Below are 14,566 nucleotides of genomic sequence, written 5' to 3' on the forward strand. Positions count from 1 at the left end.
GAAGTGGTGGTGTAGCGGCTCCTCCAAACTAATTTATAATCATGGTGTGAATGAAATGGCTGGCCAGGCTTTCAGAGATAAGGTAAAAATATTCTTAATCACAATGCACCACTTGGATTTTAATCCTTCAATTATTCCAATTTAAATACAGTGAAATATGATATACTTCATATTGTTTGTGACCTTTAAAGGCTTCCAGTGTCTAAAATCTAATTAATATGGAGACTTGTCAGCACTTGTATATACTATATATATATATATATATATATATATATATATATATACTATGTATAATGTGAGAGCACCTGTATGTGTGTTGAGATGAGACTTCAGCACCCCGGCTGAAACAAAGGCTCGTCCGCAGAGTTGACATCTGTATGGTTTCTCCCCAGTGTGGGAGCGCACATGCTGCTTCAGATGGCTTGACTTTTTGAAACCCTTATTACACCAACTGCACCTGAAAAAGTGGAAAAAAGCTTTTTATTTACAGTACCTCTCAAAAGATTCTAAATTTGTTGATAGACTGACAGACCACAATGGGTAACTAGTGTCTGTATAGTCACAGAATTTTCACACAGATTTCAACTTTACAGGGAGGATATAGTGACACAGCCTAGATACGTGTTTTTATCAAACTATTTTTTAAGAATTTAATTAAGAGCTCAAAAACCAAGAGGAAAAACATCTTTTCAAACATACAATCCAAACTGCACTAATGACCCATCTGCCTTTTTGTCAACACGAATCAAAAAATCACTAAATAACACTGAAAAGCACTCATTACAAACACCACCACCTTTTGCTGACAGCCAAATGTCCATGGTCCCCAAAGCAGCTGGCAGGTGAGATAAAGGTTTTGTTTGTTGTTTATTTGTTGCAGGGGCAGGTATGGGCAACTGATAACTATGTTGTGTGTTCTGACACATCTTAAATACACTTTGAAAGGCAGTTGGGGAAACATTTGGTGAGTAATAGACCAAATGTCTCCCCTTCTGTTTTTCTGGGTTTTTGGCCAGAAAAGTGTTTTTGCAGAGCATTATAATGTCCCAGTGTTGACCTTTGACCTTTTGGATATAAAATTCAACAACTTTATCATTTTATTCATGTGTGTGATATTTTCCTGTAATTAGCATGTGAACTCTTGAGTTATGGCCCAAAGAATGTTTTTCAAGGTGACCTTGACCTCTGACATCAAATTCCAATCAGCTCAGCTCAGCTTCTTGAGTCTAAGCGGACATTTGTGCCAAATTTGAGAATATTACTTCAAGGCATTCTTGAGATATTGAATGAGTTAAGTGAACGTGACAGACCACAGTGACCTTGACCTTTGACTTATGACCACCAAAATGTAATCAGTTTATCCTTGCGTCAAAGTGGATGTTTGTACCAAATGTAAAGAAATTATTGGAATAGGACAAACAAGTACAAACGTTTGTATATTGAACGGCCGGTCAAAAACATATTAATTCCAGCCATAGCTGTCGCGGGCACAGAGGCATAAATAAGATTAAAGGAAACAAAATTTGGTTCTAAAAGTAAAATACTGACTTTCTTATCTCATATTTTTGACCGATGCTTTGATTTAAGTGTCTGATTCATGAACTTCTCATTCCACTTGATGACTAAATTAGAAACAAAATTTATTTTTTTCTCCTCATGAGATTAGACCTAAGTAATAGGCTCTTTTCTGAACTTTTGTGTGGTTTCTTCCTTTAAACTTAACTTAAAAAAGTTTCAGCAGAGCAAAAGCCACTTCTGTGGTTACCATCCACCCTCACTTAACCCATATAAATATTAAGCTGGTGTTAGAAAGTAAAATATTGTGTGAGAATGATCAAATTTTTTTTGCCATTCCTCTCCAAAGATCCCACTTATCAAAGTAATAAATCTGACTAGCAATTAAATATCCAACGATGGATAATGCAGAGGATGTACAGTTATTATACTTTATTCTAGTTAAATCCCCTGATTATCTAAAAAAAACTCATAAAAACACGAATGATGAAAGTTTTTGGTTTATAGATGAAACAGTGATTACAACACCTCAAAATGCCTATGCAAACTTGAAAGTATCTCTGTGGTCTCTAAATGGTATTGCCTTATCTGGGGAAAAGTTTGAAATGAAAGATGCTGATAACAAAGGCAGGTAAAGTTATTACAGGCAGTCATTAGGAATGCTGTAAACAATGATTTTAATTTCCCCAGACTCAGTGTTTATGATGGTGCCTCTCATTAATCTGCTTTAAGCAGTAGGAAATATCTATTTGGATGTTATAGAGCTCATGATCACAATACAAACATTGCAATGAGGGGAAACTAAAAGCCAACAAACCGACAAACTGGAATAAACAGCCCTGTGGTGCATCTCATGTACGTTTCTTATTTGAGAGGCTGGTAAAAGATCATCCAAAAATATGAAAACACTGGTTTAATCTTCTTGAAGTACTTGTGCAGAAAACTTAGTATTTAGATCCTGTTTAGACCTGCTATGACACTGCAACTGATCCAATAATTATAAGGTAACTCTCACAAGCTTTTTGAGACAGAACATGACCCGCAAATGGTAATCATCTGGCAAAAGGGGTTGTTTGATCAAGAAGGTAACTAGGCATTGGAATCTCTTGGTGCCTAACAATTAAATTCAGAGGAACACAATGCGATTATAAAACGATTATTGATGCATCTTGAGCATCAAAATGTTTAATCTTTACATGATTGATTTTTTCTCACTGTGTGATTACTTGCCGCTTTAAAATCATAGTGGATTTGTGATGATCCATATTGAAATAAATATATGAATTTACTTGTCAGCAGTGTGGCTCTTGTGCAGGTTCCATTTCCCTTGAACTTTACAGAAGCCAAATTGCTTGCACACACTACCTTTTTAAGGCAGGAGGTGCCAGTCTAATGACGCACCTGTATACATCCATCACGCTTCACCCTCCAACTGACCCTCACTACGCCTCTCAAATTATTGACTTTTCTCCATTCAAGAGAGAGTCAGTAACACATCTAAGAATAAAATCTCTCCCCCACCCCTAAAGGTCACCAAGACAAAAGACAAAGAGAAGAGTAGCAGAAGTTCACGTCCAGAGATGGGAGAACCTATTGAAAGGGAAACCCTCTCCGCAGCACCACAGCTCATCAGGCCAGAGTGCTGCGGTGCAATCAGGCCTAAATGGTGGAATGAATGCCGCTCCTGAGTTACACTGAGTTCACAGCTCTCAACTGCTCTCAAAGTAGTCTGAGAGCATGTTAAAAAAAGATGTTCGGGTTTGATGAGACACAACTGAATTCTTTGGCCTGAACGCCAAGTGCTTTGGTGAAACCAAGTACTTTCCGTGGCATAGTTACTACCACACTGCTGTAAAATGTGGCAATGACAGCATCAGGCCACAGGGAGGCTTGATGATTGGTGGGAATTGAGAGGACAATGAACAGAGCATCAACAACATCAGAACTGGCCAAGATTCACTTTTCAGTCCCAGTCAAATCACTCAGGCAAGATGACAGGTGCATTGTGGGAAAGTCACTTTGTAACCTTGAGGAGCCCACCCAAATGCTAGACTAAAATCACAGTTCACTACTGTCCTAAATCCATTCAGACAGAGTTTAAAGGATCTCTGAGAAAAAAAGATTGCACACCTGCCTTTTGGAATCGAAGGTGTGCAAAAAGAGGGAACCAAGCAACTTGACTGTAATTACTCCAACTGGTGCTTTTACAAAGGGCTGGAATTTAAACACTGAGGAGGCATGTACACACACATAAAAATAATAATTTAGAAGTAAACCTGTAGGCTCTCTTGCTGTTGTCCTCGCTGTCATCCTGGTAGTCCTGTGTTTCAGTGGTCAGCTGAAGCTCAGCCTGAGTGCTTTGCTGAAGAAGCCCATTCGTCTAGATTAAAACAGACACATAAACAGAGACTCTTCAAGAAGATAGAAATTCATTTAAAAGGACTTTATTGGTTTCAATTGTCTTATGTTAGATTCAGTTATATCTGCTAAGGATTATTAATTCAACACTTTAGGTCAATGCTGTTATTCCAACAAATTGTGTTTCAACCCCAAATTCTTTTCAGGAAACTCAAAAGGTTTCTACAGATTATTGCTAACGGTGCTTTCTCCGCAGTCTGTAACTGGACAAGTGGAGAGACGACCATACATTGCAGCATGTCATTCACTGTGCCCACCCTTTTCATCTTAAAAAAAAATACACCTTAGGTTTTGTCTCACTGTGATGACAAGTACTGAATTAGTATTGCTACAGGTGCAGTGTAATGTAAGGGATAAAATGCAGAGGAGGGGAATGAAACTAAGAGCATCTGTCTCCACAGTAAATCATCTGTTGAGTGTTTGATGGTTTGATTTATTTGTGCTTTAGAATTTAACCACCGTTAAAAAATGAGAAAACAGTGTTTTATTTTTCTGTTTACTGGCTTTCTCAGAGCACAGCAGCGCTTTCTCTCTTTCTCAGCCTGCTCGCTGGATCCATTCTCTCAGCTCGCTGGCTAGGCTAACTGCCTCTTACCTCCAGCTCTGCACGTGACAGATATGAGAGTCGACTCAATCTTCTCGTCTCACTCTAGCAAAAACGAGAATAAAAATGTTTCCCTGAACGTCTTAATCACTAATTGTGTCATGTTAGATACCCTCCAATGTGTTAAAATATTTATACTGAGTTGTTTGAGGCAGTCATCAAAATACAACATACATGTATAGAAAATGAGATGAATTAGGAAAATGAAATAAAATAAGCAATTAATTAAGCAAGTCTTTGCATCAACAGTAAAGAAACGCTGTCTGTATTCCAATGTATTGCATTTCCATTATAACTACTAAGAAAATTTGCTCTCTTTGATCATATTCTCTACTCTACAAGGTGCAAATGTGAAACCAGTTATTGTTACTTAAAATAATTCTGACACTGTGAATATATCTGCTTTCTAAATGTAAGAACCAAAGTCCAGGTGAGTGTGTTTTAGATCTAAGGGCACACGTGGAAGCCCAGGACTCACCACCTCAGCACTGGGAACGTGGAGTAGATTCGGGGGGTGATAGCTGGAAGACAGGGCCTGAGACTCCAGGGTGCTGGAATCCTGCAGCTGCTGGACGGTGGAGAACTGGGACTGATTGTAGCTCGATTCAGTGATGGTGAAGCCTGAAGGGAGCCAGCACAGAATAATCAGTCTCTTGAAATACTGATTAGGTATAAAGGCACCCTACTAGCACTGGTTGATTAAAATACTGACTTTACAAGGAATTTTAAAAATAAAATGTCTATTAAAAACTTTTTAAAAAAATAAAAAAAATCTTAAATAAATAAAACACAAATCTTTCTCTCAGCAAAAATAGTTATAAGTAACTACAAAATCTACATGCATATGTATGTTTATCCAACTTCTGCTAAACAACAGACGGAAACTTGGCCTGCAGGCAGGGAGGAGGGAGGATGGATTTTATTGATTTTAAAATACTGAACTTTGAGTGCAACACCATTATTCATTGAAACGGTTGACTACTTACACAGACCAGCACAGGGATTTCACCCTGCAACGAGGAAACCCCAGATGATGTATAGCATTGAGTCTGCTATTGCTAGGAATCCATGCATAAAACTGTCTGGTTTTTTGATCAAATATCTCTCCTTAAGTATCTATATTTATTGGTTTATCTGCTCCTTCCCTTGTGATTATGTGTGATAACAAGAAAACATGATAATTAGGTAGATTTTTGATTAATTGTAAACAGTTTGGAGGAAAAAAACAGAAGGATAGCTTACATCATATATCAGTTTTAAGGTCATCTGGTTTGGTGTTTCACCTGACAAAGGAAATGGGTGCCAAGGTGCTCCACTGAATCATTTAAAAGGTCTTTTGTGCCCAGAGGAAGTACATCAGTCATAATGTGTTTGCTGTCAGCTATCTGACTTGTGTATCTCTTACTATTTGTTATTGTGCATGGGTGGCAAAACTAGTTTCCACTCAGGGGATTCAATGTCATTTGCCCGCATTCATTTGGCAGATTCTTTTATCCAAAGTGGCTTACAATAAATGCATTCAAGCAATGTGCATTCAAATACGTTATTCATCTAAGAGTTTATTGATAGGTTGAGAATACTATCTTGAAATCTTGTTTCAATATTCCCTCTAAATCCAACTGAGAGGCTGTTTTTACATAGTTGAAATTTATTCAACCGATCAAAGCGGATGATTTAAAACACTTTGAGATTGTGCCGAGTTCTGAATAATTTTGAACAAAAGTAAAAACTGCATAAAACACAAAGGAAAACAGTCCAAAGCTCCTTTTTGTGCCTTTTAAAATGTTAGAGGTTTGGCAGTCTGGGTTTTCATTATTCATAACATTCTGTGTTTGCTTAAGCAAGACTAATTTTGCCGCAGATCCACTGTGTGAACGTCATACAAAGCATAGCATGTGCACATTCAAACTGCAGCAATTTACAAAGTAACTCTCTGATGATTATTGTGAGCAAACAGTGAGTTACAACATATAAAACAATACATGAAACCTAGGGATTAATGATACAAGTTATATCGCTAACAACTAATAATGCTTTATATATTGCAGTGGTATACTGGGAGCTAAAATATGATTAACTGCTCATGTGTCCTGTTGCCCAGGCACATGTGCTTTGTGGCATTGAGACTTTGATGGCATTTGAGGCCATATGGCCTCATCTCTAAAATGATGAAATTCAAAGTCGGCTCTGGGCAAATGAAAAGGCTGTTGTGCCACCTGGGAGAATGGAAAAGGTAGATGAGCCTGACAGATGTTTGGTGTCAGTGCTACCTATTATCCTGATTCCACACAATCCAGGCCTCCAACAATAACAGTTAGTGATGCCAACTGGCTGGGACCTGTGGTGGGAACTTGTTGAGTTAGTTTGTGGGAGTAAAGTAGCAGCCATATGTTTGAGAGCACTCCACTGGATTAAAAGTTATGCAATGGAGAGGACAGAAAGAACAGAGATAGTGCAACCACCATCTGTAAAAGTTTCTTGTATCTCTCTATGACTAAATTAACTCTTGTGGGAATTTCAGTGAGCCAGGCTAGTCCCCACAACCAACAGCTGGTGCCTTTTTTTGACATGAGTGAGGCTGACAGAAAGTTTATTCCATCAAGAATATTTGTACTCATTTCATTTTGAACATAATCTTAAGTGAAAGATTTCATTACAAAGGTGGTTTCTTGAGGGCAATACACAGCACAATCGATTATCTCCAGATACCACTGCAAGGTAATTATCGCAAAGGTAAGTGACTTATTGTCTATACACTTTTCCATTGAAAGAAAAATGTTTTCCACAACAGTTTACACAGATTTTTAACTTCTTTGTCATACACAAGCACAGACTCTATAATGTATTTTCATGGAACGCATGTTTGAAAATTAAAGTTGTGGAAAGAAAAATACTGCTGAAAGAGCATACATGATAGAAATTAGTGTAAGACAGTGTGTGTCTCTGTACCTTGCGTTAGAGCTTGCTGGTCAAAGGCAGGCTGAGGGAGTGATGGCGTCTCAAACTGGCTGATATTCTGAGGCAAAGCATGCTGGGTAGTCACATACGAGTCTGTCACCAGAGAAAGAGATGCACAGCAACACAACAGGTTAGTCTGGTACTCACAAAGACAATGATTGATAGAGAGGACATTTCTATTGTTATGCATTTAGTTAAAGTTAAGGGGAAACTTTGGTATGTTTCAACCTGGAGCCTATTTTCCATTTTTTTTATGTATAAGTGACTAAAGAACAATAACTTTTATAAACTGGTGCAATATTTCTTACTACGCTTCCATGGATCACTATGTCATTAGAAAGATTGTCTCACATGTGGAAATAAATGCTTATATAAACAAGCTATTCCATGCACAGTCATGGAAACTGAAGAGGTTCATAATAAAAATACATTTAAATAATTGTATTATTGTGTGGCAAAATAGGAGCTAGATTAGCTCTTTGCCATATGTGCTGTGTTTGGGAACTGCATGAAAATTCTACATTTTGTGGACTTGTCTCCTCCCTTGCATTTTAACAGTGTACTTCTTTTGTATTGAGGGGAAACTGCAGTCTATAAACTATTAAAAGGTTGTTAAATATAGATACCTGAGGTCACAACATGAGTACTGAACATGACCACGAGCATTTTAAAACTGAGGTTATTTTACAAGAGGCAATTCCAAACTAAAAAAAAAAGTTCAATTTGAAAAACGTGTTTTCAGAGATCAGCTACGTAGATTGATCAGCTTTATTCTGAAGGACAGTGATGACCTCTGTTTTCTGAGACCAGGTCCTGGTCTTTGTATATGAATTACAGGGTCAGCCATGCCATGCTACTGCTCTCCTCCAAGTGGTAGAGCTCTCCCGGAGGTAGTATATATAGAGCCTATTTGTAGTTGAAGTTGATCACGCTGCAGGAGTGGTTTGAGATGTTTCCATTGGTGTTTACCTTTTTTTTCCCCGCAGAAAAGCCAGAAATTGTCATCACAAAAAAATCACACATACTCATCATCTTTTTGTCATGAGCACATTAGAGCGTTTGTTTTGTAAACTGAAAAAACATAGAGAATCATGGAGAAGTTGGTCATGCTGCAGGAGTGGATTCACAGGTTTCTATTGGTGTGGAACACTTTTTTCCAGAAATGCTAGAAATTATCATTGCAACCAAATCACACATACTCAACATCTTTTTGTCATGACATTTTGTCAAAAGAGTATTTTTTTTTTTTTTTTTTAAATTCTTCTTATTTAAGGTGAACAAAAGATCCGTTATGAAATTTCAGTCTTAAACAATCTTTAAAAAGGTCAAAATTGTCAATTTTCACGGAAAAATGACATGTTTCTTTTTTTGGTCATTTTGAATCTCTTTGTGGAAATTTGTGTCTCTTTGTAGTTGTTTTGCATCTCTTTGTAGACATTTTGTAATTTTCCAACAAGAAATTTTGACTGTTAATCTATAGAGATGCTCTTGTCCAGGGATCCCTGGCCCTTTACTCTGTAGGCCTTTACATCTATAATGCGCAACTCTTGACCCCCAACCCAGCCCCTCTACTGCTTACCTTCTCCTTGTACAAGGGGTTGGTCCGTCAGGGGTGCCTCCAATGTCACTTGTTGTGTTCCATTCACCTCTGTCTGGTCTAGACCCAGCATACTTTGCTGCTCTGCTGATGTAGCAGATGGCTGCTGGAGGGAATCTCCCTCTATTTCCACCTGCATATCATGGGCCACCGTGCCCCCTCCTAAGGGATCATCTGTTGACTGCGGCTGCAGCTGCTGGGCCAATTCATACCTGGTTTGATAGAACAAGAAATGCAGAACAGATGATTTTAAACTTAAGAATATAACTATGTTTTTACCTGGACTTTCTGGTTTGTTTATGACTTCCTTGTCACTGCATATCTGATGCTACTACATGGCAAAAAGTGTACAAAAAAACCAAACAAACATGATGACAAAGCCCGAACCTGTGTGTCTTCATGTGCTTCCTGCAGTTGGGTGATGACTTGAAGGTCTTCTGGCAGTAGGGGCACATGTAGGGTCGCAGGTCACTGTGGGTGGTCATGTGGCGTCGCAGGCTGCCGCTGGTGGTGAACGTAGTGTCACACATCAGGCACTTGTACGCCTTTAGGCCTGAGTGGGTCCTGATGTGAGCCTTGAGTACCCCTGAGGACGCGAACCCCCGACTGCACTGCAAACACTTGTAGGGCCTTTCTCCTGTATGAGACCTGGGGTGATAAAAGGATGGCGACACTGAGCTGGTTGGACATGAAACCGCAGTTTTAATATTTAGTTGAAGGGGGACACACAAGAATGAAGCATTAATATCCCATTAAAACGTGTTCAGTTCTCTAAAATGCGTCAATATTATGTACAGATACATTTTTCTGAGTATAAACAAAATTAACAATAATATTATCTCTTCAGAACAAGGTGTAAAGTTATTGTGAATTGTTGGTGTGAACTGTCACAACAATTTATTATTTGGCTGATTTGAATCAAATTCACTGTTGTTTTATTATAGAGCTGCCATACCGAATTCATCAGTGAATCAAGAGAACTGTCACTAGTGACAGATACAGATCCTGCATTCGATCTACGAGCCATCAATCTAAACCTGCTAACAACAAAGGTGAATGGAGAGGCGTGGCCATCTAATGGTACTGCAATGATGACAGCACCATTATTTAAATTACCTCTCAATGCTGAAAGGAAGACAAATGCTAGAAGTTTAGAATTCAAAGGCCTGAAAGTTTAACGGAGATGTGTAGGTGTTTGTTAGGCTCTTTATCATTCTAACTGCTGCTGTTTCAATATTCTGTTTAAACTGACAGGGGTATTTTAAAGTTAACAAAGTCAGTTTAACAAAGTCATTGCACCGTTCATTTATGCTAGGTATTTAAATGAGCCAGAGCTGTAAAAGTACAGATCTCTCTTAGGGACCTTTAAATACAGTATTGCATTTGCAATAATGGGAATAAGAGTATAGTAAGGGTTGATTTAAACACCAATGAGCTGCTTCTCCTCTATCCACTTGCATCAATTTCATCCCACCTCTTTTGATACTTTCTTAACACACCAGTCTCATCACCTAAAGGAAACTTAACAATTTAAGTATAAAACTTCTTTGGACAAATATTCATATCAAATACAAGCTATAGAATTTAATATCCAAAAAATAGAGTTTAAGACTTTCTAATACTTTTTAAGGGTCTTAATTGTGGCTACATTTGTTTATTTTGAAGACTTTGTGGACTACTTGGGTATAAATTAATCCATTCTCTGTTAGACACCGGTGGAGAGAAACACCCTATTAATATATTTTCTTTCTCTTGGCCATGTATTGGAATATAAATTTTGGCCTGAAAGTGGTGAAAAGGTGTCACTATAATGAGTGGGGTTCATCTTGAGGCACTGGAAATGACCACAAAAAATATTGGTAGGCATCTAGGATGCTTCCTTATACTGGTTGAAATCATACTTCTTAACAGAACTAGTAGCTGTTGGTAATGCCTCTTTTTGGGTGCCCCTCCGATCTGTGGTGTTTCCCAAGGCTCCATCCTTGGGCCCCTTTTGTTCTCTGTATAAATGCCTCCATTTAGTTACATTATCCACTAACACAACATTCAGTACCATTGTACCATCAGTATCTTGTCTCTAAGAATTTCTTTAAAAATATCATGTATATGAAGGTAACTTATCAACTATGAGAAAATTAATCAGAATTACTTATATTGGCTCTCAAAGTCATACTGCTTCAACTCTTCTATATTCTGTGCTGGAAATAAAAATTCCTGAAGAATCTTTACCTGACATGCTGTTTAAGATGGCTTGATTTCTTGTAGGCCTTGCTACAGAACTGGCACTTGTATGGCCGGTCACTGCCCACCACCTCAAGATATTGTTGGAAAGCCAGACGAGGGTTTTGGGATGGGATGAGGCCTGTTAGGTAACACGTGAAGAAGCAACATATGTTCTACGTGAAGGACAGTTCATAGTTGTGCAGAGCCACACAGCACACATGAAGAAATATAAACACAAGAAAACAACTGAACACTGTATTCAACTTCACCCCAAGGGCAAGTAAAAAAGTATTTCTATGTTACAACTGCCTAAACAGATACAACACAGCCCCATGTGTATACTCATGTACCTGTCAACAAATGTTCTTACCAAAGTCAGTAATGAGAATGGGTTCCTGCAGCGGGATGTCAGGCAGAGGTAGGTTACTCTTGGACACTTTGGCTTTGTTGGTTTTTCGGGGAAACTTGTGCTTCTTCTGCTGCAAGCTTTTGAAGTGGGAAGCAATGTGTGTTTTCCTGTGGCCTGATGTACGAAAGATCTTGTCACAGTGAGGGCAGGGGAAAGGACGCACACCTGGAAAAGTGGGGAAAAACAGCACTTTTGGAGAATTAGAATTTAGAGAATTAGACTGATACTGACATATGTACTTTGATACAAGCATCAAAAGATTCTAATAATAACACAAGATATCATAAATCGCTATCCCTAAGCCAATCTAAATAAATATGAAACTCACACATCAACCAAAAATGTAAGCAAGCTCATATAATTTTATTTATTTTTGTCTACAAAAGGTTACAAAGCCTTTCATTTAGCAGGAGACAATATATGTTTCTATGAAACCAAATTACAATACAAGGAAAGGTGACAAAGATATGAAACTGTATGAGCACAAAGCCTTAAAGAAACACAGCTGAGAACATATCTGTCAGAAGCCTTAGCTTAGAGCTAACACATAACTGGAGCTAAAGTAAACACCTAACATAGACAGTGCCATTATATAGCAATTAGAGAGACAAAACTGATGCACAAATGCACATAATAATAATTAAACTGTTACAGTTATTAACACTAATGCTGACATTTCATGTCCAGGGGGATGACTCTTTGAAGTAGTTTCTCCAAAAAGATGCAAACACAGAATCATTGCAAACACGAGTGCAAATGATGGCTCTAGCTGTAGCGGCAGCACTATATTTTCACGGATCCAGCTTTTGTCATTTGCTGCATAATTTATCATAACATATAGCTGAAAATTTAATGATAGAGGCTGCTAGGAAACTGAAAAAGCTCATATATGTCTCCTTTTAATTATGCACATACTAATTATGCTGGCCATTAACTGTATATAAAGATGGACAACGTGAAAGCTCCGCAGAAGTGAAGCCAGAACATATCGATCTCCCTCAGGTGTGGCTACAATTCAAGTCATTAACTCCACCCCCTCCATGTTAGCAGATTGAACATGGGCCACACTTAAAAAATAAAAGTACATTTCAGATACATTTTTTAAAAAGATGGTTTTGTCAATTTAGGCATTATGCTGATGTCTGTTTGTGTTATTCTTCGATAAATTTGGTTTTAATTAGCTATTTGATGCTGTAAAAAGGGGGTTGGATGTCATTATGGACACCTATGTGTGTTAATGGCACTGTTAGCAGATGGATGGGAGCCCAGTATTGTGGCTCAATTTCCCTGACACTACTGTGCAGACTCTGGCTCTGAAAGAATAAGGTGGCTGCACCCAAATCTGGGATATTTTGGCTTCATTTTTGAACAGCAGGATGAAGTGGAGATATGTTATCCACCTCTATATATAGAAGATGTTGTTGGCATATAGATGTGACATGAGGAAAGTCAGTAAAATGCAGAAAGTGTGCTCAAATGTTTAATTTAGTTTGGCTTTAAACGTAACCCTTTCATGAAGTGGACCTGCTTCTCACCTGTATGTAGACGCATGTGTACTTTCATGCTACCAGAAGTGGAGAAGCACTTGAGACAGCACTGACACTCAAAGGCCTTGATGCCTGAGTGCGTTTTCATATGTGCTGTGAGGGTACTCTTGACAGCAAAAGCTCTGAAGCACTGTTTGCACTTGAAAGGCTTCTCGTGCGTGTGGATACGGATGTGGCGGACGAGGTCGCTGGGTTTCTTGAACTCCTTGGAGCAGTACGGGCAGCCATGCCAGCGAACGCCATTCTCCTCCCTGATGGAGCCTGGAAAGGAAGGCAGAGTGAGGCAGCTGTCCGGAGTATCTGTCAGTCGATAGCTTTGGTGCATTGACTAAAAGCTGTTTTCATTAGGAATTAATCTATAACCTTTTTTTAAATAATTAAACATGAAATGACAGATTTTCTTATTTACTCTGAACAGCAGCCAGTAAACAGTGGCATCGTTTTCATGATCTGGATGCAGATAAGACAAGCAAATCTTTTAAATTTATTAATCAAGCTGCATGTTTGGTACATTTACTTAGTAAACAATTCAACTAATCAGTTGTTTGATTTATAATTGGCAGATTTACCGAGTAATCTTTTTCTGCAACATTTACATTTACAATTTCACAAAGAGAAAAGGGTATAAATTATTTCACTGAAATGCAACACCGAACCGACTGAGCTTCAAAAGGAGTTACAATCTCATTTGATGTTTATGAGTTTTTCATTATGATTGTGATAAAATACTCATCTGAATGTTCTGAATACCCCCCTACCTGGCATTTGTATAGGTTTCTTGAAAATGCTCCTTTTCTTCTCCCTGACAGGTTTGTCTGGGCCTTGCACTTTCTTGCTTTCTACAGCAGCACCCTCATTCTGGTTCTGTGACTCCTTGGAAGTGGCGTCGCTCTGCGGCTGGACCACACTCAATCCACTGTTCTCCAGAGCTTGCTACAGAAACGGAACAGAAATCTGCTTAAACAACATAACTTTATAACATAATAATAATAAACATACTAAAGTTACAAAATAATAGCAAAATCAGACAACTAAGGCTTTCAGCGTTAATGCATTAACAGCAATGCAATTAAGGTCCAAACATAACTTGTTATTTTTTTAAAATTGTATCAATGATGTGCTGCTTTTTAGTCCCTTTGGAGCATCCTTACTGTTATTTCAGTTGCCACAGTGGCTTCCTGCTGCCACAGTGATGGAAATTAACCACTACTCTTTTGAATGGCTCCTTTCATTTAAAACAACTCCCAGATGGCTCAGTTGACAAATCAAAAGTAATATGCAACTTGTGTCAATTA

General features: G+C 38.3%; 1 protein-coding gene across 1 annotated transcript in view; it reads right to left on the bottom strand.

Annotated features, from left to right (window-relative positions):
- The window catches only part of znf236 (zinc finger protein 236), a 61,139-nt gene that overhangs the window by 27,354 nt on the left and 19,219 nt on the right, over positions 1 to 14,566 (bottom strand). Inside the window, exons 9-18 of the mRNA XM_042489830.2 lie at positions 14,030 to 14,204; positions 13,260 to 13,532; positions 11,686 to 11,889; positions 11,322 to 11,454; positions 9,480 to 9,740; positions 9,075 to 9,304; positions 7,487 to 7,588; positions 5,016 to 5,158; positions 3,792 to 3,895; positions 306 to 457 (exon numbers count right to left, since the gene is read on the bottom strand). Of these exons, the coding sequence (XP_042345764.2) occupies positions 306 to 457; positions 3,792 to 3,895; positions 5,016 to 5,158; positions 7,487 to 7,588; positions 9,075 to 9,304; positions 9,480 to 9,740; positions 11,322 to 11,454; positions 11,686 to 11,889; positions 13,260 to 13,532; positions 14,030 to 14,204 (1,777 nt within the window). The remainder of the gene's footprint in view (positions 1 to 305; positions 458 to 3,791; positions 3,896 to 5,015; positions 5,159 to 7,486; positions 7,589 to 9,074; positions 9,305 to 9,479; positions 9,741 to 11,321; positions 11,455 to 11,685; positions 11,890 to 13,259; positions 13,533 to 14,029; positions 14,205 to 14,566) is intronic.

The sequence above is a fragment of the Plectropomus leopardus genome, chromosome 11 (assembly GCF_026936395.1).
Source record: "Plectropomus leopardus strain MGB_pleo_1.0 chromosome 11, ASM2693639v1, whole genome shotgun sequence".
Taxonomy (NCBI): domain Eukaryota; kingdom Metazoa; phylum Chordata; class Actinopteri; order Perciformes; family Serranidae; genus Plectropomus; species Plectropomus leopardus.